Source organism: Heteronotia binoei, chromosome 13 (assembly GCF_032191835.1).
Source record: "Heteronotia binoei isolate CCM8104 ecotype False Entrance Well chromosome 13, APGP_CSIRO_Hbin_v1, whole genome shotgun sequence".
In the NCBI taxonomy this organism is placed as follows: Eukaryota; Metazoa; Chordata; class Lepidosauria; order Squamata; family Gekkonidae; genus Heteronotia; species Heteronotia binoei.
Window position 1 is genome coordinate 43,822,690 of NC_083235.1, and position 26,884 is coordinate 43,849,573.

Genomic DNA, 26,884 nt, shown 5'->3' on the forward strand with positions numbered 1-26,884 from the left:
CTGAAAGTTAAAACAAAATGAAGTGTGTGGTCTCCTAGTATTTTTAAAACTGACCAAATAACACCAGCACCATAATGCCCTTGCAGTCTGAATGAATGAGTCAGTTTGAAATTATATTTTGGATTCTTTATTACTGAGGTCGAAAAGTGCAACCAACTGGTTATTTAAAAATATTTACAAATCTTTAAACTAAGCTGCTAACCTTGAAGACAAATTATGGTAACTAGGGCTACATTGTCTATGTTCCAGTTTTATAATTGTTAAAAATGACTGCAAAAGAAATCGACTTTATAATACTTCTGTGATGACATACCCATGCATATTACTTCTGTCAACAAGTATCAACCAATTCAATGCATTTTCTCTGAAAAATAAACAAACAAAAATTTAAGATTTCAGGTTTTCACGGCTGGTAACATCATTAGGGTTTGTAGAATCTTTCGGGCTCAAGTGCCGTGTTCCACTGGAGAAAGTTTTCCTTCCCGACGTTTCGTTCTCAGCTGCGGAGAACATCCTCAGTGGCGTTGCAGCCGGAGCAGGCGCTCTGACCTTCTTGGCTGCTGCCACTGAGGATGTTCTCTGCAGCTGAGAACGAAACGTCTGGAAGGAAAACTTTCTCCAGTGGAACACGGCACTTGAGCCCGAAAGATTCTACAAACCCTAATAAAAACAAAAATCTTCTGAATTCACCCAATTTTAACGCCCTTTCAACATCAATTATTTTGAATTCATTAATTTTCCTTGAAACAATGCCAGTTTTAAAATGTCAACAGATATATGGGTAAACAGAAACGAAATATGACACAGCTACAAGGTCAATTTAGAGTTTTACAGCATCTTAAAAAGTTCAGACTTGAAGTTGGGATTCTCAGTGGAAACTCATTCACAGAAAATTAATGATTTTACATTACAAGATTATACCACATATTCATTTTACGCAATAAAATCGATTTGTTGTGATGATGTAGAGGAAGATGCATATCCACCAAACAGCTCTTATCTGTGTTTTCTATAAAGCACTTCCACCCAACTTATATCACAAACCATTTTTGAAATACTTTCAAAGCCAGTTTATACATAAGGCTGTAGTAAGAAACATAACACAGAAAGCCAGCTGCACATTCACAAGCTTTCCCATGAGTATAAAGTGTTTTGCTGGACTGGACCTGTTGCTTGTTTCAGTTATGGCCCATTTCTTTACTGGGTTTATACCCTCTAATGCCTCACCAATTTACACAGTGCTGCTTTAGACACTGTAGTTAAAAACAGCAACAATGGGGAAGCAAAAAAAAGGAGGGTGACCTGGGGAGGCATAGAACCTTAAAGGGCTGCATTGGCAGCCCCTGCCTTGTAGCCCTCATTGGCCTTTCCAACAGGCCCAGTGGGGGCCAGGGCAGGCTACAGTTTCCTGTGCTCGAGGTGGTCCACCCCGAGCCAGATACAGCCACCACTACCATCTTTTCAGCCCTCCCTCCCACCCCCACAGGGTGACAAACAGGACCTGTAGTGAGTCCAGGCCCTGGCTTATACCCACCAATGCCTCACCAATTTACACAGTACTGCTTTAGACAATGCAGTTTTTTTTAAAAGTCCTTAACAGGATTTGGGTTTTTAATGATAACTACTATATAATTATAATAGTTCAATGGAATAGAATTTTCTGTAGAATGAGCTACCATGATAATCTCAAAACTGCCCAATATTTCTTAAATAGGCTTGCACTGCTAAAGTAAGTGTACATACCCTTGGCTTCATCATCTTGTCATAATTAACAGCAACACTTCAAGCAGCACTATTGGAATGCTTCAGACTTAACTAGGATAAGGCTCTGTTTGTTGATTTAATGTTTAATAAGTACACAAGAATTCAGTTCATATAAAAAAATCTTTTTCTTTGAAAAGAAAGCAGAATGATGCATATTATGATCCCTGACAGCATCTCTAATTAATTCAAAAACATGTGCAATTATTAAGAACAGTACTTTTTTTTTCAAAAATATTCTTGACATTTTTGTTAAATTAAATTTTGCCTAAAGAAATAGATAGAAAGAATAGCATCTGATTTAATCTCATAAAAATATAAACTTGATCATCTGAGGGAAAATTCTCTTTTTAGTGGAAGTGTATAAACATTTAAAATATCCATAGAAACTCAATCATAGAATTTGTAAAGGTAATAATTCAACTACAAAAATATACTAAGCATCTGTTTCAACAAGAGTACTTTCTTTTTAAAAAATTAGACAAATTACTGCTTAGTTTATAAACTGAATGTTGTCATTGTGCAATTTAATCTCTTTCTCATACAGAATTTTACTTTGGCATGAAACTTTTGCTTCACTTTGTTTTAAACTTGGGCAGTGCTAAGGGGAATTGAAAACTATTCAACCTAAGCAAATAAAACAGGATCTTCAAACAGAATGTGTGATGCCTGTTCATTTCAGTTTTATCTTGAGATAATTTTCTACTAAGCAAATAAGAAACAATGCTGGAAAAAGCCCTCTGGAAACTTTCTCTTATCACCTTTAGTTTTGATGTATAAAACATATAGTCACATTGGTATCATCAAGGACATGGCATCTCTTTGCAACTGTATCCACGTACCTAGCATATCTTTGTTTTCAAACAGCCCCCTTTACCAAAAGTGTTAAAACGCAGGATGCATTAGAAAAAAATAAATTGCCTGCCTGTTAAAAGCAAATATTACTTACACTTTCTAGCAAGTTAGTGGCTTCTCTATCTTCTAAAAATACAGATTAGAATTTACATTTGGAAGCAACGATATTTACATACAAATAACTGAAAGAAAGCTATTAGGTAAGAAATTAAACTCAATGCTGGTTATATAGACAGAACTTTTCAGCTAAGGCAAAGACTTAGTTCTTCCACATTTAACTACAATCAAATATTGCAAGCATTTCAAAATTCAACTGTAGCTCAGAAAATTACTGTATCTTGATTGACAGAGTATGCATGTCTCTCTTCTGATTTAATGAAGATTCCAGTTGTGCCAGTAGAACTCCTCATGAGATTTTTGTGTTTCCTTTTTGTACTCTTGTCACCAAATAAGTTCTAAAGAAAATCTTAACAGTCTTTGTGAAAGCTGGATTGAAAAGATTCATTCTTGACCTTTCATTTGAATTTTTAAAAAACTAACATTAAAAAATTCCCTCTGAAATTCTGATGTTCACAAAAAAGGCTTGCTTTCCTCCTTTTTTCCTACACATTTTTGTTGCAGTAAAGATCTTTCAAAGTTTTTAGCTCTTCAATTAGAGTTTTATTCTGGTTTTCAAGGACAGCAACTCTATTTTCAAGACATTTTACATATTCTTTCTTCTTTCTACGGCATTCTCGGGCTGCTTCTCTGAAATTCAAGACAAATTTTGTAATATGTCACTCTAGTTTGGAATCACTGCTTTACTTCACAGCTGATGCACGTCTAACCTTCCTTTACCTTTTTCTTTTAAACTCATGTGGCAATTACTGCCCAGTAACACAAACAAAACGAGAACTTAAGCTTTTGGGCATAAAAAATCTTTTTTAAAAAGACATGGATCAGCAGTTTCGGCTGAATCATGTAACTTTTAAAGGCTTTTTAAGCAATCAGAACTATCTACTTATTAGCGACAAGGAGCATTTTTAACATCCGTTTGGGAATTAGCAGGCAGATGATGATGATGATTAATAATAACTGTGTGTTCAGTTCAGTTTATTATTACGGTCACTGACCACAACATTTTAGTCAACTAGAATAACCTTAAAAGTACCTTATAAAAAGTCCCGCAAAGAATCTGCGTGTTAAAATTTGATGACTTGATGGTTATAACAGTAAAAAAGAATTTAAAAGCTTATTCTTTAACCCTTTAAACCATTTTAAACAGTCACTTTAAAATTTGTTAAAAGATTTACAGTTTGGCCTATTTGTCTCGGTTTTTGCTTTCTTTATAAACCTGGGAACGGAACCTAGCCACCTGTCTTGTTGTTTGGTGGTTCCTATCTGACAGAAGAAAATCTAATTTGAGTCTATTTGATTTGCCAGGGAACCTTTTCAACAGTAGGCTAATAATTTCCCTTTGGCTCGCCATATGAAAAGAACAATTAAAAATATATGCTCCAGAGAATCTATTTTAGGCTGGGAACAGGAACAGAGCCTAAATGCATAAGGAGTCCCTTTATACCTCTCCTCTACTACCGCAGATGGCAGGGACATATTCCTAGCTAAAGTAAAGGCCCTTCTAGTGTTGTGAGATTCAAGAACCTATAGGTAGGTGGTGGGAGCAACTATGTATCTACTGTTTGCAGAAGAGAAATAGTCTGGGGAACTTAATAATTATGTGTATAATGCACTTTTCTCATTGAGACTCAAGCAGATTTCTAAATATGATAACAAATTCAATCAAACAGCACTGATCTCTTAATATGCAAAACAATACAGAGGACTAGGATTGAAGAGCTGGGAAACAATGCTGGCAAATTAATTTTAAAAACTTGTCTACAAAGGCAACAAAACCATCAACAAAAGCAAAGAACTAAGACAAGAAAAGTTTCCAACGTTGGTAAAGACAGGTTGCTTACCTGTAACTGTAAATCTTCGAGTGGTCATCTGTGCATTCACACTCATGGGATAGAGCACCTGCGCCGATCCCCGAATCGGTACCTAAAAAGCCCGGGATTTTTTCGTGCTTGGCACCAATGGGCATGTGCAGGCGTCCCAGTGCGCCGGCACCAGCACGAGGATCCCACCAGTTCCTTCCTGACCACTGGAAGCCCCTACTGGAGGGAGACTGTCAGCAGTGGGGAAGGAGGGCGGGTAGTGTGAATGCACAGATGACCAGTCGAAGATCTACAGTTACAGGTAAGCAACCTGTCTATTTTCTTCGTGGTCTCTGTGCTTCACACTCATGGGAGATTAGCAAGCAAGACATACCTGGAGGCGGAAGGACGGTCAACCAGAAGAAATAGCTTGCAGCACCGCAGCTCCCAGAGGAGTCCTCTGCTGAGCATGCACATCCAGCGCATAGTGCTTCATAAAGGCATGTGGAGAGGATCAGGTGGCAGCCTTACAAACGTCCATCAGGGAAATGCCTTTCAGGAACGCCACCAATGTCGCCATCACTCTTGTAGAGTGTCTGCGAATAGGCCTAGGTAATGGCTTCTTTGCCAACAAATAACACAGCCATTTTGAAAGCCGCTGAGATGAGATTCTGGAACCTAACTTAGGAGCAGCATAAGAAACAAAAAGATGCTGGTCCTTACGAAAACTCTTGGAGCGACTCAAATAAAGCAGTAAGGCACGCTTAACATCTAAAGCATGCAGCCTACATTCTTCATCCAAGGAAGGTGTAGGATAAAACATGGGCAGCCAAACCTCTAAATTAAGGTGAAACTGAGAAACCACCTTGGGGAGAAAGGAAATATCAGGATATAACGACACTCCAGACTCCTGAAAAGCTAGATATGGGTAGTCACAACGCATAGCCATGAGCTCCCCTGCACGGCGTGCTGATATGATGGCTACCAAAAAAGCAGTCTTCCAAGATAGAAGCTGTAACAAGCATGTGGCCATCAGCTCAAAAGGACGGCGAGTCAGCCTGTCCAACCCAAGAGTCAAATCCCACAACTGTGGGGGTGATCTCGAAGGAGGATGAAGCCTAAACAAACCCTTCAAAAATCTCTTAAAATGAAGGTGTGCAAAAACTAAATGCCCCTCCACTGGTTCATGGAATGCAGATATTGCCGCCAGATAAACTTTAATGGAGGAAAAAACAAGGCTAGCATCCACCAGAGATAACAAAAACTCAAAAATAACCGGCAGTCCCACCCTCTGGGGTGAAACTGTAGGATCAACTAAAAACTGAAGAAACTTCCGCCACTTCCTATCATAGGAAGCGCGGGTAGACAGCTTCCTGCTTTTCAGGAAAACGTGTTGGACTCTGCTGGAGAACTCACAGGGTCAATGAACCAAGCTGTCAGCTTCAGGTGGGGCACGTTGTGATGGAATACATGACCGTCCTGAGCTGACAGAAGATCCGATTTCGCCAGAAAATGGCAGAAGACCCCCCTCGCCAGTTGGAGCAAGATCGGGAACCAGTTCTGCCGAGGCCACCACGGAGTCACCAGGATGCAGCATGGTCTCTCTCTTGCGATCTTGTTGACCACCCTTGTCAATAGTGGCAGAGGTGGGAACAGATATAGGAACCGACCTTCCCACGGGAACAGCAGACTCTGGATCCGAGCCCCCTCTGGAGCAAAACAGAGGATACTTCCGGTTTTCGGCTGTGGCAAAGACGTCCACCTGAAGATACCCCCAGAGCTGAAACACGGGTTGAAGGAAGCACCACTGAATCTCCCACTTGTGCGGGGAAGCCGCACACCTGCTGAGAGAGTCTGCTTGCAGGTTGAGCATATCTGGGAGATGCGCAGCCTTCACGAAGATGTCACGGTCCAGGCACTCTGACCACAGTTCCAGTGCCAGTGCACAGAGCCATCGAGAAACTGTCCCTCCTTGTCTGTAACACAGGGCAGTGGTATTGTCCGTTAGCAGAGCAACAACCTTCCCCGCCACCATGGGGCGGAAGGATCAAAGAGCAAAATGAACTGCCAGCAGTTCCAAGTAATTTATATGGCAATGTGTCAATTTCAAAGGCCAAGGGCCCCCCACACACAGAGCGTCCATGTGAGCCCCCCAACCCCATAAAGACACATCTGTTGTGATCGTTACTGTTGGTACAGGTAGGTGGAAGGGAGCTCCCAGACAAATGTTGTCCTTTGATTTCCACCACTGCAGTGTTTGAAGTGTCACAGGTGGAATTACAAACCTCTTTCGAGGTGAGTCCCTTAATGGTCGAAACTGACAAAGAAACCAAAGTTGTAGGCCTCTCATCCTCAGCTTCGCAAAGAGCAGCACGCTTGTAGTCGCCGCCATCAGCCCCAGCATCCGCTGCAGCTGCTGCGCCGTGCCCCACTTTCGACTCTGCAGAAGTTCGACAAGGTTGATAATGTCCATCGCTCTCTGCTGAGGCAGAAAAGCGCAATGAAGGTTCATATCCAGCAAAGCCCCTATGAACTGAACTGTCCGTGATGGAGTAAGGTGTGATTTCACCAAATTGACCTGCAGATCCAAGGTGTGAAGAAGACGAAGAGTGGTGGCAATATGGTTTGACAAACTCTCCTTCGACTCCGCCACAAGGAGCCAATTGTCGATGTACGGAAAGATGACTATCCCTTGAAGCCGGAGGTGGGCAGCCACAATGCTCATCATCTTCGTGAACACCCGAGGTGCAGTGGACAGACCGAACGGAAGGGCCTTGAACTGGAAGTGTTGAGAACCTACTGCAAACCGAAAGAAACGTCTGAACGCAGGATGGATGCTGATGTGGAAGTAGGCATCCTTGAGGTCCAGCGTTACCATTCAGTCGCCTTGGTCGATAAGGGGCAGAATTGTTTGCAGAGTGGATATTCTGAACTTCTGGTACAGAATAACTTGTTCAGATTCCAAAGGTCCATGACTGGCCTCAAAACCCCATCCCACTTGGGAACCAGGAAGTAACAAGAGTAGAAGCCTCCCGTCCTGGCCTCCACTGGAACCCGTTCTATGGCATGTTTCTGTAGGAGGTTGCTCACCTCCGCCAGCAGAGGTGGGGAAGGGGGTGTGGTGATTACCACAGATTGATTTGGAATCTGAGCAAAATCTATTTTGTAGCCTTCCGCGATGATGGAAAGCGCCCACCTGTCTGTAGAGATGGACTCCCAGGCTGACAGGAATGGGCGGAGGCAGATAGACGAAGAAGAAGTGGGGACGATGACACGTGCTACCAGAAAGTCAAAGGCCCTGCTTTTGAGGGCGAGTGCCCTTGGACTTGCCAGTGGTCTGTGCAGAAGCGTAGTGGTTTCTGTTGTTCCCCCTGTATTGGGACCTACTCTCAGGTTGGGCAGAGTGAGGTCTCCACTGCTGTTCCGGGGAGAACTTTTGATATGGCTTCTTTGACCAAGGTTTGTTCCACTGTTTTGGTTTTGCAGCTCTGGAAGACGCCAGGACACCCAGGTTCCTGGAAGTTTTTATGCTTTTATCCATTTCCTGGAGAGCACTGTCGGTGGTCGAGCTGAAGAGGCCTTCGCCCTCGAAGGGCAGATCTTCAACGAAGGCCCTGGTGTCTTGCTAGAGGGCCGTTGACCTGAGCCAGGAGTGGCAGTGGAGGCAGACAGCAGACGTGATGGTTCTGGCTGAGACGTCCACCATATGTTTTGCTGCAGCCAGTTGTTGTTTGGCTACAGCAAAGCCTTCCTTCTGCAACTTCTTTGCAGCAGACCTCTTTTCCTCACTCAGGGAAGACAAGAGGGGGGTAAGTTGTTCCCACACTGAGTATTGGTATCTAGCCATGCACGTAGCATAGTTAGATACCTTTACTCCTAGCACCCCAGCAAAGTAAAACTTCCTCCCAACGTTGTCCAGCTTCTTTCCCTCCTTGTCTGGTGGAGAGGAGTGCATCTTGTGGGCCTTTGACGAGGAGGATATGATCACCAAATTGGGCTTTGGATGTGTGAAGAGAAATTCAGCACCAGCCTCTTGGACGCGGTACATGTGGTCCAACCTTCTTGATGACACAGGTGTAGAAGCAGGCTTCGCCCAGGTCTCCTTCACCGCCTGTAAGATGACCTTCGTAACAGGCAGGGCAACCGCTGTAGACGTATCCCGCTGCATGATGTCGAATATGGTGTCGTCTACAATGGGTTGCGGTTGTGTCACCGGGAGAGAGAGGGAGAGTGCCATTCTCTTCACCAGGTCCCCATACGATTTTAGATCCTCCAATGGTGAAATGGGAAGATCCTCAGCTGTATGAGACACTGGCGAATGTTCCAAAGCCCTGACCGGATCATCGGTACCGACCTCGGAGTCCGACGATGAAGACTCTCTCCTCAAAGAATGTTCTGAGAGCACTGGCGTTGACTCTCTCTCTCTTTTTTTGGGGGGGGGGAGGGTGGTGGTGTTAACTTTTTATTACATTTAACCAAAAAAAAATATACAAAACATCAACTTAGGGATGTAGACCGCGGGATGCATTATATATTTATATCATTAGAATACAAAATCCTTTGTTCTAACCTAATCCAAATCATACATTCTACAGTTAACCCCTTTTTACACTATATTCTTATTATCTTTCCCCCATAACCATTCATACAATAAGTTCCATTTCCCTTCTATCTATTTGTCTATTTGTTAATTTCTTCTCTTAATACCTCCATCAGAGTATCTACCTCAGCTCAGTCTAGAACCACGGCGTTGACTCTCTGACGGGTGACCGGATCAACACCGACGACCTAAGCTGGACTTCCTCCACCACCACGCCGCGTCTTTCGGGCGGGACGGACATGGATGCCGAGGGACGCCATCTAGAGTGCTGGGAAAGCCTCGACATATGGGATGCCTTGGATTGCAGGTCCCAGTCTGCAAACTCACGAGGGGGGTACCATTGGTACGGCGGGTATGGATAGGCGTAGGGAGGCCACTGGCGCTGCTCCCACGGTGGAAGTGGCGAGCTACGGTAGTTGGTTCCAGCTCTCTCTGACCTCTTGCCTGATCCAGCGGTGCCAACGGCTCCATCGGTGCCGACACCTCCACCTCCGAGACAGAGTCGCTCTCACTGTGACGCCTCGACCCTGAAAAATGGAAGCGCTGAGTTAGGTCGATCTCTTGCTCCGATGCCAAAAGACGCAACTCCTGCAAAGGACTGCCTCTCGACACCAAAGGGCTACGAAGTTGGGACGCCAAGATCTTCCTCGGTGGAGCGGTCGACATCGATGTCGAAGTATCATGAGAAGGGGAAGGAGTGCGGGACGATCTCTTCTTCTGCTTCTCCTTAGATTTCACCTTCGGTGCAGATGATCGGGTCCCCGAGTCATCCCGACGCTTCTTAGCTGGGGAGTCCACTGACCCTTCAGAAGGTCGCTTTGTGGAACGCCCGCACTCGACTGGCATCTTTGTTTTATGAAATTGATTGTTTTTATGATATTGTAAGCCGCCCTGAGTCCGCTTGCGGAGAGGGCGGGATATAAATATAAAGTAATAAATAAATAAATAAATAAATAAATCTTGGTCCTGATCGGCGATGTATCGGACGATGTGACCGTCGGGGCCGCGGCCTCTCCCATCGGTACCGACGGGCACGATGCCATCTTTTGAGGACGAAGTGCCGACTCAACCAACGCAGCCGAAAGCCTTGCCATTTGATTCTTGCGAGTTTGTTTGGAAAAACTCAGGCAGTGCAAGCAAGAATCCACGCGATGTCCCTCACCCAAACAAAGGAGACAGAGGGAATGGCCGTCGGGGGGGGGGGGCAATCTTCTTCCCACAGGAGCGGCACCTCTTAAAAAAAACCCAACGTCTTTCCATAGACGCCAAGGAAAAAACCCACCCAGGAAAGTCTCTGAGGGGAAAAACTGGGCCCCGAAGGGCAAGTCCAACAATTTTTTTTACAACACTAACTATCTAACAACTAACTAACTACACTAAGAAAATAACAAACGGGCTATATATGACAAGAAAGACAATCCTAAGATTACTTTACCGACTGGGGACACGAAAGGAGATCCTCTCAGCGCAGTGGTCAGAAAGGAACTGGTGGGATCCTCGCGCTGGCACCGGCAAGCATGCACACTGGGACGCCTGCGCATGCTCGTTGGTGCTGAGTGCGAAAAAATCCCGGGCTTTTTAGGTACCGATTTGGGGATCGGCGCAAGTGCTCTATCCCATGAATGTGAAGCACAGAGACCATGAAGAAGATTAATTACTTTTCCAATCTGCCCAATGCACATTTTTCCAAAAGACAAAATTGAAATAGGGAAGTGAATGCACACTGTATTTCAGTAATGCAATGGCTGCTGGCTAAAGAGAAATTAACAGAAAGCTTATACGTTATACATTTGAGGAAATATGAACACAGGAGCAGCACTGCAAGGTACAATTGATTCATGATCTTAAAGAGCAGAATGTGTTTGTTGTTCCTCTCAGTAGACCCCCTACAATGAGTAATTTGAGCCACATCTTCTCTGCAGCTTGAATTACTGTCTCAATAGTTCCATGGTTTGCTAGAAACAACATTTACGGCTGTATAACCTATTGTTGTCAGGCTTGGATCCTGACAATTTCTGCTAACAGACAGAGAGGGAGTTCACTGATTCCCCTCTCCCACTGGAGACCTCAATGTACCCCATATGCTGCTCCTGGGGGTCTCCAGTCCCTGAACAGCAGCATTTCAGGGAGCTCAATGGGCAGTAGTGGGAGAGGGAAGTTCTATTCTGCTAACAGAAGTGTTTTCCATTTGTAGATGTTATCATAGGGATCCAACCCTAAATACTTTAAAGAGTCTACCGGTGTAGTCATCAGCAGAAACCAGTCATTAGTAGGCAGATGATGATTATAACAATAATTGTGTGTATAATGCACTTTTCTCACTGAGACTCAAACAGATTACTAAATATGATAACAAATTCAATCAAACAGCACTGATCTCTTAATAAGCAAAACAATGCAGAGGGCTAGGACTGAAGAGCTGGGAAACAATGCTGGCAAATTAATTTTAAAAATCTGTCTACATAGGCCACAAAACTGTCAATATAGGCAAAGAACTAAGGCAAGAAAAGTTTCTAACGTTGGTAATAACTAATTTTCCAATCTGCCCAACGCACATTTTTCTAAAAGACAAAATTGAAATAGGGAAGTGAACGCACACTGTATTTCAGTAATGCAATGACTCTTGGGAAAAGAGAAATTAACAGAAAGCTTATGCATTATGTATTTGAGGAAATGTGAACACAGGAGCAGCATTGCAAAGTACAACTGATTCATGATCTTAAAGAGCAGAATGTGTTTGCTGTTCCTCTCAGTAGACCTCCTACAATGAGTAATTTCATCCACATCTTCTCCGCAGCTTGAATTACTGTCCCAATAGTTCCATGGTTTGCTAGAAACAACATTTACAGCTGTATAACCTACTATTATCAGACTTGGATCCTGACAATTTCTGCTAAAAGAGAGGGGGTTCACTAATTTCCTCTCCCACTGGAAACCCCAACGTACCCCATATGCTGCTCCTGGGGGTCTCCCTTCCCTCAACAGCAGTATTTCAGGGAGGCCAGTGGTGGGAGAGGGAAGTTCTATTCTGCTAACAAAAGTGTCTTCCATTCGTAGATGTTATCACTGGGATCCAACCCTAAATACTTGAAGGAGTCTACCAGTGTAGTCATCATCAGAAACTATAAATATATTTCTGACAGATGTCCAGTGCAAAGCGATACCCACTCTCTCCCGCAAGTTTGCTGTACAATGCAGAGAAGTGGATGGAGGAGGGGGGCCATATTTGTTTGTTGCGACAAAATGGTGATAAGGAGAACAATGTAAACCACTTTGGTTCCCCAGTGCGAAGAATGGTGGGGTATAAATGAAATAAATAAACAAATATGTCCTGAGGATGTATGTAAGTCAAAGGCTGTCAGTGAGTAGTGGAGATGAAGAAGAGAATCTGGGAAGGACCAGCTATAGCTCTGATGAAGTGAGAAGTGGGTAATCCCAGGTGGGTAATTCCATTTTACTCCTAACTATTTGCATAGCTGGGATAGGATGGCTCTTTAATGAAAGAATATATTTTAATAGATGAAAACAAGGTGATCTAACCATTACTGAAGGAAAATAGTGTGGGTAGAATGGAGGACCTAACATAGTGGGAGCTGCCATGGCACACTTCTTCCTGTGCTGTAGAAGCCCTGATGTCAGAAAGCCCACACTGTGGCTCCTTCTCAGGCCAGATTTGCCTCAGTTTCCGAGAGGGAAAAAATGTATGGGGAGAAACCAACTGTTGCCTCCATATTGGTGGCTTGGGGAGCCTCCCATGTTATCTAAGCAATGTGTAAAGGAGCTCTGCAGCAGTATACTGAATTGCAGTAGTGTGGGCTGAAGAGAAATGGAGGAGGACAAAAGGGAGGAGAAGATAAGGTCATGAGTCAGCAGGTCAAGACTTTCAATAGGAAGAACCTATGTACACAAAACATATAAGAAAGGCATCACAAGGACAATGCAAGGGGTTACACCAACCTAGTGACTGAAGAGAAAGGTAAATTTAGCAGACACATTTTGACCAAACATGTAATAAGGGAAAGCCAGCAAATGGCTAGTTAAAAGAAGAAGTGACCAAATTATGAATAAACAGTCAATATAGAGAATGGAACTTAGGAGTTGCTGAAAGAAGGAACAGTGGAGATTTGATGACTGCTTGGATATGAGGAAAATAAAGCCAGGGAAGGTCTGGGTACGAATGTTAGATGTTAGGAGAGACCAGCACAAAAGGTATAGGATTAAAGAAGGTAAGAGGACAAAATGCAAGCAGAAAGCCCACACTGTGCCAGGCAGGAGTGGAAAGTAGCAAATACCATACAAAAGAGGTCCAGAGGGGTCCAGGGAATTACATGCCAGTTAAAGTAAGATCTGCTCTAAGCAAACCGGTAGAAACTGTTCTTAAAAGAGGAAATGTGAAGCACATCAAGGAACAAAGTCCACTGAGACAAAATGAGCATGGCTTCTGCAGAGGGAAGCCTTGCCTCACCAAACTTTTAGAGTTCTTTGAGAAAGTGAACAAACATGTAGATAAAGGTGATCTGTGGTGAAAGCCAAGGCAGATTGTGAAAAGTTACAGGATAACAGCAACAATGTAGCAAATGAAGTTCATTGTTGATAAGCATAAAGTGCTCCAGGTTAGAACAAAACCACCCAACTTTAAGTGTGTTGTTGGGTTTTGAACTGGCTGAGACCAAAATTGAAAGTTATATTGAGGTTACACTGGAAAGCTTAATAAAAATGTTAGCTCATTTTACAGAAGTGGTGAAAAAGACAAACTTCATGCTGGGGATTATTAAGAGACTGAGAATAAAATGGCAAATATTGTAATACCCTCATAGAGAGCCACGATATGGTCTTGTTTGGAATACTGTATACAGCTCCAGCTGCCCTATCTCAAGAAGGATATTGCAGAGCTGGGAAAAAGTACAGAAGAGGACAATTAAGATAATTTGAAAGGTTGGAGCAGAAATACTTGTTTACTCAATCAGTAATTAAATGTTTACTCAATGAATTAATTAAATTGTGGAATTGACTGCCAGTTGAGGCTGTGATGGCTCTGAGCACAGATGGCTTTAAAAAGGGTTTAAGCAGATTGATTGAAGAGAGGTCCATTAATGGCTGCTAGTTATGGTGACTGAAGGAAGCCACTAGTCAGAGGCAGCAATCCTCTGAATACCAGTGCAGGGAGACAACAACAGAGAAAAGCCTTGGTCTCCATGCTTAGCTTGCCCAGTAACTGCTTGGCTGCTGAGTGAAACAGGACGTTGAACACTGATCTGATCCTGCGAAGCTCTTCTTATGTTCTCACTCATGCACGCAGACAATGTTTGAGGGAGGAGGGATGCATCAATTTGGCTGTCTTCCAGAGACCACATGATTTAATTTTTTCTTTGATTTTACAAATATATTTGCCTTTGTAAGAGCTTCTCTTCTGTTCCTTGTTGTTCAAAAACTCCCTAAACCCTCCCAAAGAATCGGGAATATTTTTGATTCTAGAGTATGGGGAAAAATTGTTTTATCTATTGAAAGCTTTCTACAGGCACCAACCTCCTCTTATGCGTTCTCCTAAGTGAACTGCAGTGCCCTGAAATCCCACTCTCCCCTCCCCACCACCTTTCTTTTTTTAATTTTTAGTTTCATCAAAAAGGAAAAATGGGGTCAATCTGGCCTCCAATAGACTTGGCTTGAAAATGAAGCACTATGCATAATTGTAATCTGAGGTTCCATTGGTTCCAAAAATATTGAAACGAAATTAGCACTGTTCCCATGGAGAAATAGATGGACTAACACTTAATCTCCATTTTATTGAAAAGTGGAGCAAACAGTGAAAACTGTTTTTTCCTCAAAATTTATATCTATAGATTTTTTGGCTTTAAGGCTTTACAACACTTTTGGAATGGGGAGTTGCAATGATCCCAAGGGAAAGTAGTCTTTGCAACCTGAATTGTTGTGTATATAGCAGGAGCAGGTAAAAGCCCTGTGTTTGTGTCAAAGCTTCCCTCATGCCCACAGGCTCATGGAAAGGCTCAAATTGAACTGTACTGCGCTTTTGGCAATGGGGTCATTCCATACCCCATTGCAAGACAAGCCAGGAGATGTCTGCAGGGATCCTCTGAACCTCACATTTTCCAGACTCGAAGGAGCCATGAAGCCTGGAACACTAAGATGATCCCTGACCCCCTGTTTTTCTGAGCTAATTGCTTCCCTTTGTCCTTCAAATTTTGCAAACCTCAAGAGTTATCTTCTCTTTACAAATCTGGATCCTAGCCACGTGTCCACTGAGCTGATTGGTTCCCTTTATCCTTCAAATTTTCCAAACCTCTGATTTGATCATCTCAACTTTACAGGGAGAAGTTATTCTAGATGACCCACAGCCACCTGTGCACTGACTGTTCACCTTCAAATTTTCCAAATCTCTGAGTCACCTTCTCAACTTTACATATTTGGGGAGTGGGTATGTGTGAAAGGTTACAATTATTATTTTCCTTAAAAATAAACCACTGTATAGATTCCCAACTGCGTCTTCTGCTTTAAAAATGGTAGGTCAATGTGACTCCATTTATGTTTTGATGTTTTCAATAAGTGGTATTTTTGACCCCGATTCCAAATTTTACTCTCCTCTGAATATCCAAGTCACAAATATCTGTAACAGAGAATGATTTTCAAAGTGACATTAGGAAAATGCCTAATAGTAATTGGGAAACCTAATACCTGTTCTTCATTAGCCGTATTTCTCTTTTCAACTGTGGATCATCTGTCTTGGTTGACTGAGATGTCAAGGAGACCGGAGTTGTCATCACAACCGTCTGTGGGAGGGAAGCAGTGGTTGGTGTACTGCGTATCTGGTATGTTTGCATATCTCCTGAAGCAGCTGCCAAAAAACCAAAGTAAGGAATCATTATAAAGGAAAGAATTTAAATACCAGGTTTTGCTTTATTTTGTACATACTAGGAATAAAACCCATTGTGAGGGGAAATACAACAGGCTTTAGAAAGAGACTCTGGGTGAGTGCCCCCCTACCCTTGCTGTCTTTCCACCCACCCAAATGAAGGCATTCAACCCACCACCACCACCTCTGGGGAACTAATGTCTGTCATCTGGAGAGCACTTGTAATTCTGAGCGATCTCCAGCCCTCACCTGGAGATTAGCAACAATGGTTCCCTCAGATGAAATTGCTGGTTTGGAGGGTCGAGTCTATGGCACTGTACCTGTCTGAGGTCCCACCCCTCCTCAAACCCCACCCTCTCCAGGCTCCACTCCTTAAATCTCCTTGAACTGGCAACTGCTAAGTCACATTGGCTGTCATGGGGGGCTGCTGCTGAACAGAAGCACTGTAGAAAAAAAGGGGGCTCCCTGAGTTAAAGCAAAACTATAATGGAAAAAACTTCAGGGTGAAACTATAAACACTATTCTATCAAACATTTATTACAAGAAAATAATGGGGTGATAAGAAAAATCCTGTACCCTCTACTTCTAAGTAGCCTCTAATTCTAAGTCTATAATGAGAAATATAAGTGTGCACATAGGCACTTTAACATTTCAAAGCCTCTATCTTGAAACAGACTGCAATAAAATACACAATGCACGTAGGCACTTTAATATAACCTCTTTTTCCAAACAGTCTGCACTTAAAGGAATCCAAACAGTCTGCAGTGGAATAAATCAGAGTGCACACAGGCACTTTTTAAAAGTTAAGAGTTTGCATGTGACTCATAAACCAAAACATTAGAAAACAGTCTGTTGTTTGTTTGTTTATTTATTTATTATGTTAAGCTTATATCCCGCCCTCTCCGCAAGCGGACACAGGGCGGCTCACAACATCACATTACTTCCATTAAAAACCAATAAAACATATAAAACATAATTACATATTTAAATTATTTAAAATATTTCATGGTGCTGTATTAATACAGTACAGTATAGCGGTTCTGAAAGTTCGATGGTGACTATCGGTACTCTGCATGGAGCTCTATATGATGAATAGGCACTTTTTCAAAAACAAATATTCCACTTCACAATTATGCACACTCAGTCCACTATTGTTTCAATGAGGTGCTGGGATAAAGAATAGGTTTATCCACATAAAGCCAGTACACATTAGCCGGTGTCAAACATTTTGTTGCCTTTATCATGACTGATGGCTTTTAAGTGAAACCCAAAAATCCTATCACTTCCTCACAAGGCTCTAGCTCATTCTTGACTCAGACCTGGGCTGTGGCAACAACAACAGGTGTAGACCCATCCTATACCCCACTGCCATAGCCACAGCAGTACTGCCAGCACTGAAAGAGCCTCTTGGCTCAGCCTGTTCTTGGCTTTCCCGGGCCTCCTAGGTGTTATTCCCCATCCTTCCTAATCCACACTGGTGCATCCTTCAGTTTCCCATTTCAGCTGGGGAGTCCACTGATATCTGCCTGATCTGCTTATGGAACAGGGTCAGCTCTACTCCCAGCAGTTGATACATACTGTCAACTTGACAGGGCAAGAGCACAGCAATCCTGTACTGATCCTATGCCTGAAAAGATAAGAGTAGTCTTTGATAATATTTCATATAAGAATTATGTTTTAACTTTAAGATCTATATAGCTAATACTCATCTGAATCTCTGGATTTGTGCCAATGGAATAAAAATGTCTGAATTAAATGCATTGGTTCTGATAAATAAGCATGAGCATAAACATAGAACTGACTAGATACAATTATAAAATAAGCCTGAAATGGAAATTAGAATTTGATGTGAAACTTTTCCATTATGAAAAAAACTATATTTATACTAAATATAGTGGAGCACCCAGGTTTTACAAGTAAAGTTAGAATCAGTTCCTAGAACGATACTAAGCAGCAGGAAGAAGCCACCAATTCTGAATTTTCAAAGGCAGTACTTACTCTGTACTACTACTTGGTTGCTGGGCACAAGTATCTGTTGACCATCAGATGTCTGCACATACTGTAATAGTGGAGTTCCACCAGTATTTGTAAATGTCTGCAAACCCTGCACATTTTCTGCAACAGGATTGCTTAGCTGTAGTGGTCCATTTGGTGCAATGGCAACTTAAGCATTAAAACAAAAATGAAACAGAAAAGACAATGATTATGAAAATGAACCAGCGAATCAACTGATAATAGCCAAAAGTGTGCAACAGCTAATATATCCTCTTTGGTGCAGTTGCAACAGAAATCTTTCACTGAATACAATTGCTTGTCTGTGACCAATTAGCTCACAGATTTGCTAAAAACATTTTCACTGTTTTGCATACTAATTCACAGATTAAACCTGCTAAAAACATATCCACTATTTTGCATACTAATTCACTGTCCACTCTCTATACATGTAGGACTGATAATTCCATCCCATATTATTGTCTGATGAAATGAGCTTTTAGCACACAAAAACTTGGATTTTCAATAAAAATCTGTTGGTCTTAAAGGTGTTACTCTGTTCTATTGCTTCAAACTCTGTTCTATTACTCCAACTCTGTTCTATTGCTTCAGACCAACATGGCTGTCCATCTGGATCTAACCTTTAAGAGAACAATTTGTGGGTTTGGATTTGGTGTTATCAACATGACTCTTGAAAGCTTACACCCTGAAAATCTTGTTGGTCTCTAAGGTACTACTGAACTTGAATCGATATGTCAATGACAACCAGCTCTGTATTTCTTTGTCCAGCTGCCCAGCACTGCTGTAGAGGTCCTGAGCCCAGTGCCTAGCTGTTGTGGTTAAATGGCTAAAAGTGAAGTGAATCCTGACACGATAGAGGTTATGCTGGTTGGGAAGGCTAAGTTCCTGAAACAGGGCTTCCCAGATCTGATGGCATCTAGCTGGCTCGTGCTGACTTAATTAGGTTCATACTAGATCCAGCTTTATTGCTGGATAAGCAAGTTAATTCAACAGCTTTCTACTATCTTTATTTAGTCTGGAAGTTGGTTCCTTTCTCGATCACACTGATCTGGCCATGTTGATCCATGCCAGAGTCATCTCAAAGCTAGGGTATTATAAGGCCCTCTGCATGGATCTGCCTCAAAGACAAGCCCCAAAACTCCAGCTGGTACAGAACATCACAGCTCAATTTTTATCAGAATTAGGCAACATATGAATATTACATCTGTTCTGCAGCCACTTCACAGGTTACCAATTAATTCCTGGGTTCAATTCAAGCTACTGGCTTCCTAGTCCTTTATAGCCTCAGCCCCACATATCTGAAAGACCACCTCTTCCAATATGTCCCACTGCCACCACTGTGCTAAGACAAGCCAGATCTGCTGAAGTGCCACCCTGGAAATGAGTAAAATCAGCAACTGTCTGTGGAATGGCCTGCCTGACAAGGTCAGGAATGCTCCCACACTTCTGTCATTCTGATGAATGTGTAAAACAAGATTGTTCAGAAGGGCATTTTTCAAAGGGGACAGGAATGTAATTACATGGAATTGTTCAGGAAGACACTTTTACTAAAGGAAAGGAAAGGTCCCCTGTGCAAGCACCAGTCGTTCCGACTCTGGGGTGACATTGTTTTCACGGCAGACTTTTTCAAAGGTGGTTTGCCATTGCCTTCCCCAGTCATCTACACTTTCCCCCCAGCAAGCTGGGTACTCATTTTACCGACCTCAGAAGGATGGAAGGCTGAGTCAACCTGGAGTCGGCTACCTGAACCCAGCTTCCGCCAGAATCGAACTCAGGTCGTGAGCAGAGTTTAGGACTGCAGTACTGCACTTTAACACTCTGTGCCATGGGGCTCTTTTTACCAAAGGACAAGGGGGTTAATTTTAAAATTAATTTTATGACACTCTTTACTGTATCCATGTCTTGTCTTTATTCTATTATTTTCTCATCTCTGTATTCCAGTTTTTGCATTTCTTATGCCAAGTCTTATTTCCAACTTTGTATTCCATTCTTATGATCTTTATTATATTTCTTACACTGTTTCTATTGCATTGCTAAATTTTGAAATCTGCTTGGATCTCAATAAGAAAGATGGGATATAAGTAAAGTAAACAAGCAAACAAAATTTTATTATCAAGCCCTGTGTGGAGGGAGGACTGAAAGGAGCATGTGAGCCAGAGAATCTCTGAAGCATCTTCATGTAAAGATGTTGCTACATCTGAACCACGCCACTTGCAAATTCTGATTTACTAACAGATAAACATTTCCAGAAAAACAGCTATTTCAGAACGTATCTCTGGATATTGGTTCAGTTCAGATATAATCATGGCTTAATTAAACAAATCACAGTTAATTTATAGGTGGATACACCTAACTATGGTTCATTCAGCTTCCTCAAACTACAATCTAAAAACAGATTATGGAGCTGGATTAATCAAAGTTAGTTGTGATTATGCAAATACAGTAGTTAGCTTAATCCTGGTTTGTTTGCTGCTGATGGCTCATGCATACCCACCTGGCAAAAGTGGCTCAGTCACAAAACTTCTCTTGCCAGTGACCAGACTTCCCCAACCCCTGTTCTTGACACTGAGTCTATAGGGCAAGAAACAACTTTCTCCATCCCTGCTTCCACTCTCTTAAGAACACAGCACTGTGGTACACTCCTTCTATGCACCTCTAAGTGGTAATACCAGAGGAACCCTGGATGTTTTAACTGCCTATGCTCCCACAACAAAGTGGACTACACAAGCATCCTACTCACATTTATTTTACTGAGACTACTGAAAGACAGCAGCTCCCTACCTCTGAGTTTCTCATATCAGCATTTCCCCCTTTTATAGATATATATATATATAATTTTATTTTATAATAAACAAGGCTAACAGAAGTGATTGAAAATATTAAAAATTATATAACCTATTAATCTGATAGTAATATCTGTAGCATTGCATCCTATATTAGATCATGTAATGCAACATGTATTATGCTGACCTTTACAATATATCTGAATTATCACAATTGTAGCATATTAACTATATCTGGTACTTCCATCTGAACTTCTAAATATTCTAATATTGGTAACCATATGGACTGGCTATCATTATAATTTATTTGTTTTTCTCCCCCCACCCTTATATCTAATCTATGTTAGCATTTGCAGCTGATATTGTTGGGCACTTGCTTGCTCTCTGTTCAGTCATAAGAACATAAGAGAAGCCATGTTGCATCAGGCCAATGGCTCATCCAGTCCAATACTGTATCACACAGTGGCCAAAAAAAGGAGGTTCACAAGTGGGGCTAGAAGCCCTTCCACTTTGCCCCCCCACCCCCACCCCAAGCACCAAGAATACAGAGCATCACTGCCCCAGACAGTTCCAATAATATGCTGTGGCTAATAGCCATGGACCTCTGCTCCATATTTTTATCCAAACTCCTCTTGAAGCTGGCTATGCTTGTAGCCGCCACCATGTCCTGTGGCAGTGAATTCCACATGTTAATCACCTTTGGGTGAAGAAGTACTTCCTTTTATCCATTCTAACCCGACTGCTCAGCAATTTCATTGAATGCCCACAAGTTCTTGTATTGTGAGAAAGGGAGAAAAGTACTTTGTTCTCTACTTTCTCCATCCCAAGTGCATTTAACGTGATTCATGAATGCTGAGGGTAAAATGGAGGAGGGGAGAATGTTGTTAAGTCACTTTGGATTCCCACTGGGGAGAAAGATGGGATATAATGGAGTAAATAACTAAAAATAAAATACTGTATGAATGAAAACAGGTGCTCTTCAGGGTGCTTTTGACATTGGAGTAAGTCAGGTCTGTGTATGTGTGCAAATGAACAGTATTCACATCAAGCATCTTGTACACCCTGGAGGCGAGCCAGGATGCATGGGAGAGGGTGTGGTTGAGCTGTATGTGCAAATAGCACTGAAGATGCTAGCATCCTGGATGATATGAATGTTGAGGATAAAATGCTGAGGCTGTCTTCCGAGGGAGGTGGAGGTTTCTCCCAACAGCTGCTGTTTTTAGCTGAATATTACTGAGATAAGCTCCTTCACCCTCGTGCTGCTAGCAGCCAACAACAGACCCCACCAAAACAGAACAAAGCAACGGAGCTCAAACAAAAAAATTAAGCAACTTATTTATTTAATTAAAATATTTATATTGCACTTTTCACAATGACTGAGGAGTTAGTGGATGTGGTTTGTGTTTTCCATTTGTTGGATAGAGGGGCAGGCTGAGATACCAGGTGGGTGGATGGAGAGGTGGATGAAAAGTGACAGCACTGAAGCCAGGATTGGCTGAGACAAGTTGGGATTCAGCAATCATCTTGGAGTGAATTGTGGTCTCACAAATTAGCCAGATTTAAAATCACCCATGGCTTTGTGTTATATCTGAACTGACCCATAGGGTTGGATACAGAGTTGCAGCTTGGTTCACAGAGGCATCGTCCGTTCACAGAACAATTCCTTCCAGAAATGGAAGAGTCCTCCATGAATCAAAGAGCACCTCTGGATTCAAATTATTAACATGAATAGCAAATTAACTTTAAATTACATCCTTGTTAATCTAGTGCAGATTAATAATACATACTGTATTGTCCGGTGCTGGTTTGGTAAACAGGTGTAGGAACAGACATTGATGTGATAGTAGAGACACCAGGATGTACTTCATCTCCTTTCCTATCCCGTGTGTCTTCAGAAGAAGAAAGATCATTCAAGATTTTTCTGTTAAAAATAGTATTAGTACACAAAAGATTTCAGGCACATTTTTCAGAAAATCTTCACAAAAAAGTAGTACAATATCTACTTTGTGGTATATTTCTAAGCGCTATGAAGACAAAACCAAAATCCACTTAGAAAAGGTAAACAGCAATACTTTATGGCCTAATATATACCTTAAAATCAGTTATCAATAGGTCTTGTGAGGGTATAACTCAAGTACCTATGTTTCAGAGATCCCAAAGTGTGTTTCAAAATCAGGTTACTGGCTTGAAGCCTCAAACCTGGATTTCCCATAGAGTCTGTGCTGAAGTTAGTATCTGAATATTACTTTTATATAAAGCACTGACCTGTAAGATGGACGGCGTGCAAGGATACCTCTGGCTTTCTGTGAAGAGCCTATGCTATCTGAAGAATCTTGAGAATCCTCACTTTCCGACAAAGACACCTGAAGGACGTACACTATGTCATATTATACAATAGCAAATGAGCAAGTAAGATGCAACTTCTTGGTAAATGCAACCTGATTTTAAAAAAGCCAACAGGAGGTCTCTAAAAACTTGTAAACAGGTTTACTCCCAATTAGGTTTCTTTAAATGAAGAACATGCTAAATAACATGTTAGTTATTAATTTTAAACCTGATCCCATATACAAAGATCAGAGTTCTAAGCTATTACATTGTGAAGTGAAAAACAAATATTGAAAAATACATATGAACTACAAACACTATGCTCTGAACATGATAAAATGGTGGGCCAAAGTTTTTAGGCATAACAAGATGACATTTGTACCCACGGTGTCAGCATTAACAAAGCATGATTAGCAGTCTTCTACTTATAACTAGCTGGGAAGGAGTAAGAATTGCAGTGAATCAGTGAAAATAAGTACTGATTTACAAATCTCTAATTTTGTGCTCTCTCCCCCCCCCATAAAAAAGAAACACACACACCTTTAGATAAAGCAAAATATTATGCAGCAAGAGTATAAAGGAGAAAATCTTCAGCCTTCTCAAGGACTCAAGGTTTTTTACTGCATGTGCATCCTTTGCAATATGGCAAATGCACAAAACATTTCTGGTGTATTCCAAGAAATGCACTTTAACAAAGCTCTTTTATTTAAAGTGAACTGAGAAGTAGCTACATAAGATCTACATGGAGACATAGTTTGTGGGAAAGTATGCTATTCAAGTTTTTTAAAAAAGAGAGTGCTGCTGTTCCTATACAAAAATAGTACTAAGTTTCTAAGTTATCTCTCACCCAGAAGCTGCATCTTACAGAAATAACAGGAGTTGGGTTATCTACATCACAAACAAAACAACCATTTATAGATCTTATATATCCTTTTTCTATAATAAAAGCCCTGTGGTGAGTCCAAATCTGGCTCTCCCATTGGCTCAGGGGTGCGCTACATCAGTGATTGGCCCATTGCTTGGGCCATCAGTCAATTGCTCTCCATGGCATTGGCTGCCTTTCTCACCTCAGGCCATCTAACTCCCCAAGACAATGGCACTGGGCTGGTATGTGCTCTCTTCCCCTTCTGCTGCGATCCCGCTGGGCCTTGGACCACCAGGGATGCCATCCCTCCCTCCCCTCTATGGTTCCATGCCCATCTGGGTGAGAGTCTCCTCAACCTGCCTTCCACCATCCCTCACATGTCACTGTCCTCTGCCTCTGTCGCCTCAGGGTGGCCACCTGGAGGCCTCAGCCTGCCTTTAAGCTCCTCTGCCTCTCTCAGGGCAGCTTACTCAACTACAGCTTTCAGGACAGGCCAGACTGGAGGGCCCAGCTCGCCTATATCACCCTCACTATCTCCTCTGCCTGGCTTGCTCGATGAGAGGACAGTGCCGTCCTGAGACATCCCAGACAGCCTGGACTGCACTGCCAGCAGCACTCCTGGCACGCCTTGCCCACTGAGGACTGCAGCTTCCACAGTGACTTCCTCTCCACCCCTTCTGCACAAATCGCAACAGGACCTGGCTTGTCAGGTATGCCCTCCCTTACCCCTGCTCCCTCCCCCCCCCCACACCTCCTTTACAGGCCATTTTCTGTTGGCAACCTGCTTGGCCCAATGTTCTCCTCTCCCTCCCTCCCACTGCCCATTTCATATTGCCCTCCTCTGCCTCTCTTGCCTCAGGGAGGCACCAGCCCAGTGGCATCCCAAGGCTGGAGAAAGACCCAGGGAGCCACCGCTGCTCTCCTGTGCCATCCAAGGAGGCCTCACCAAGTGCTCTGATTGAGGCCACAGCACAGACCCAGCAGCAGCAGCGCCTATCAGGTAACCAAAGATGGGGTGAGAATTAATGGTACATGTGGGTGGGAGGAGAGTGAGGAAGGGGGGTTATGCCACATGTTCAGGGGAGTGGAAAGGCCTTGCCATTCTTCCCCTGCCCCCACAACTCACTACGGCACTCACACACGCCCTCTTTCTAGTTCCTGTGGTATTTTCGGGCACAACAGGCCTTCCTCATAGTACTATATATAAACAATACAATATTCAAGTAGCCAAACACTACCAATTAGATGTACGCTATCTCAAAACAGAAACAATGTATCTACTTGTTCAAACAAAACATGCTGGTACATTTCACTCAGATGTAAGGACAAAATGGAAGCTGAGGGGAATTTTTCTGTATGGTAATATATGGATATGTGAATATTTTTATTTGTATTATTATTTTTAACCCCAGGAAGTTTATGTGGAGTTCTTGAAGAGGGGGCATCATTATGATGTCGGGGGTGGGCGGTGGGGGGGAAATTTCTGTTTCATTCAAACTACCTACCCACCAACACGAACAGAGCAGCTACCAGATGAACACGACTGCAGATTTATACCCCGCCCTTCTCTCTGAATCAGAGGCTCAGAGCAGCTTACAATCTCCTATATCTTCTCCCCCCGCAACAGATACCCTGTGAGGTGGGTGGGGCTGAGAGGGCTCTCACAGCAGCTGCCCTTTCAAGGACAACTCCTGCGATAGCTATGGCTAACCCAAGGTCATTCCAGCAGCTGTAAGTGGTGGAGTGGGGAATCAAACCTGGTTCTCTCAGATAAGAGTCTGCACACCTAACCACTACACCAAACTGGCTCTCTTCCAAACTGGCTCTCTGACTATATGCACAAGCTGGGAATTCATTTTATGGAAATCCCTTCTGTGGCAGTGCTCTGGTCCTCTCACAGATCCTTAGAAAGGTAATCTTAAGCACAGCAGAATTAAAAACTAATCAGCTAACCACACTTCAAGGGCTCATCCAGTGCACCACATGCACTAGACAGATAGATTCACAACTGGCGATTATCAGTTAGCACTTAAGTCACCTTGACATGAATAATGGCAAAACACTTGGCTGGAGAGCTAGGAGCTTTCGACTCCCAAGCATTTGGACTCCCCTTAAGTGTTAACTTCTCTTCTGATGTACAGTCCACATTGTCAGGTTTCAATTAGCTATGTACAGTCCACATTGTCAGGTTTCAATTAGCTATCTCCAAGATTTATGACAACATCCACACTGCATATATACCTCTCTCTATATACAGGCATGCATAAATCTTTCTCATGCAGCTTTTCTAAGTTTCACACACATGGAGTACTTTCCTCCCACAAAAGTAATAGTACAATGGCAACTTTGGGATTGACTATTTTTCCCTCACACACATACCCAGTCTGCATCTAAAACAGGAAAAGCAGCTGCACCTAGCCAGTTTGGTGTAGTGGTTAAGTGCGCGGACTTTTATCTTGGAGAACCGAGTTTGATTTCCCACTCCTCCACTTGCACCTGCTGGAATGGCCTTGGGTCAGTCATAGCTCTCGTAGGAGTTGTCCTTGAAAAGGCAGCAGCTGCAATAGCTCTCTCAGCCCCACCCACCTCACAGGGTGTCTGGTGTGGGGGGGGGGGGAGGTAAAGGAGATTGTGACCGCTCTGAGATTCAGAGTATAGGGTGGAATATAAATCCAATATCATCATCACCTAAGTTCTTGAAAACAAGTTCCATGGAAATGACAGGAGCAGACATGAGCATACTTAGCCTGAGAATTGTAGTCTATCCAGCAATTTTAGAGTTATGGGGACTTGGGCTGCTTCTGATATGGTACAATAATAAAGAATATCTGCACATTTTTGAACTCTCCCATGTTTTGAACTTCCTAAGCCTACTCACAGTACAAAGCACTTGAGCCT

The 26,884-nt window shown here is 42.6% G+C and overlaps 1 protein-coding gene across 3 annotated transcripts in view; it reads right to left on the minus strand.

Annotated features, from left to right (window-relative positions):
- Positions 1-3,168: 3,168 nt before the first annotated feature.
- The window catches only part of ATF1 (activating transcription factor 1), a 45,791-nt gene continuing 22,075 nt past the window's right edge, over positions 3,169-26,884 (minus strand). For all 3 annotated transcript variants that reach the window (XM_060252474.1, XM_060252472.1, XM_060252475.1), the window contains 5 exons: positions 23,062-23,159; positions 22,584-22,717; positions 17,999-18,163; positions 15,823-15,982; positions 3,169-3,363 (listed from right to left, as the gene is read on the minus strand). In XM_060252474.1, coding sequence (XP_060108457.1) covers positions 3,219-3,363; positions 15,823-15,982; positions 17,999-18,163; positions 22,584-22,717; positions 23,062-23,159 — 702 coding nt within the window. In that variant the 3' untranslated portion in view covers positions 3,169-3,218. The remainder of the gene's footprint in view (positions 3,364-15,822; positions 15,983-17,998; positions 18,164-22,583; positions 22,718-23,061; positions 23,160-26,884) is intronic.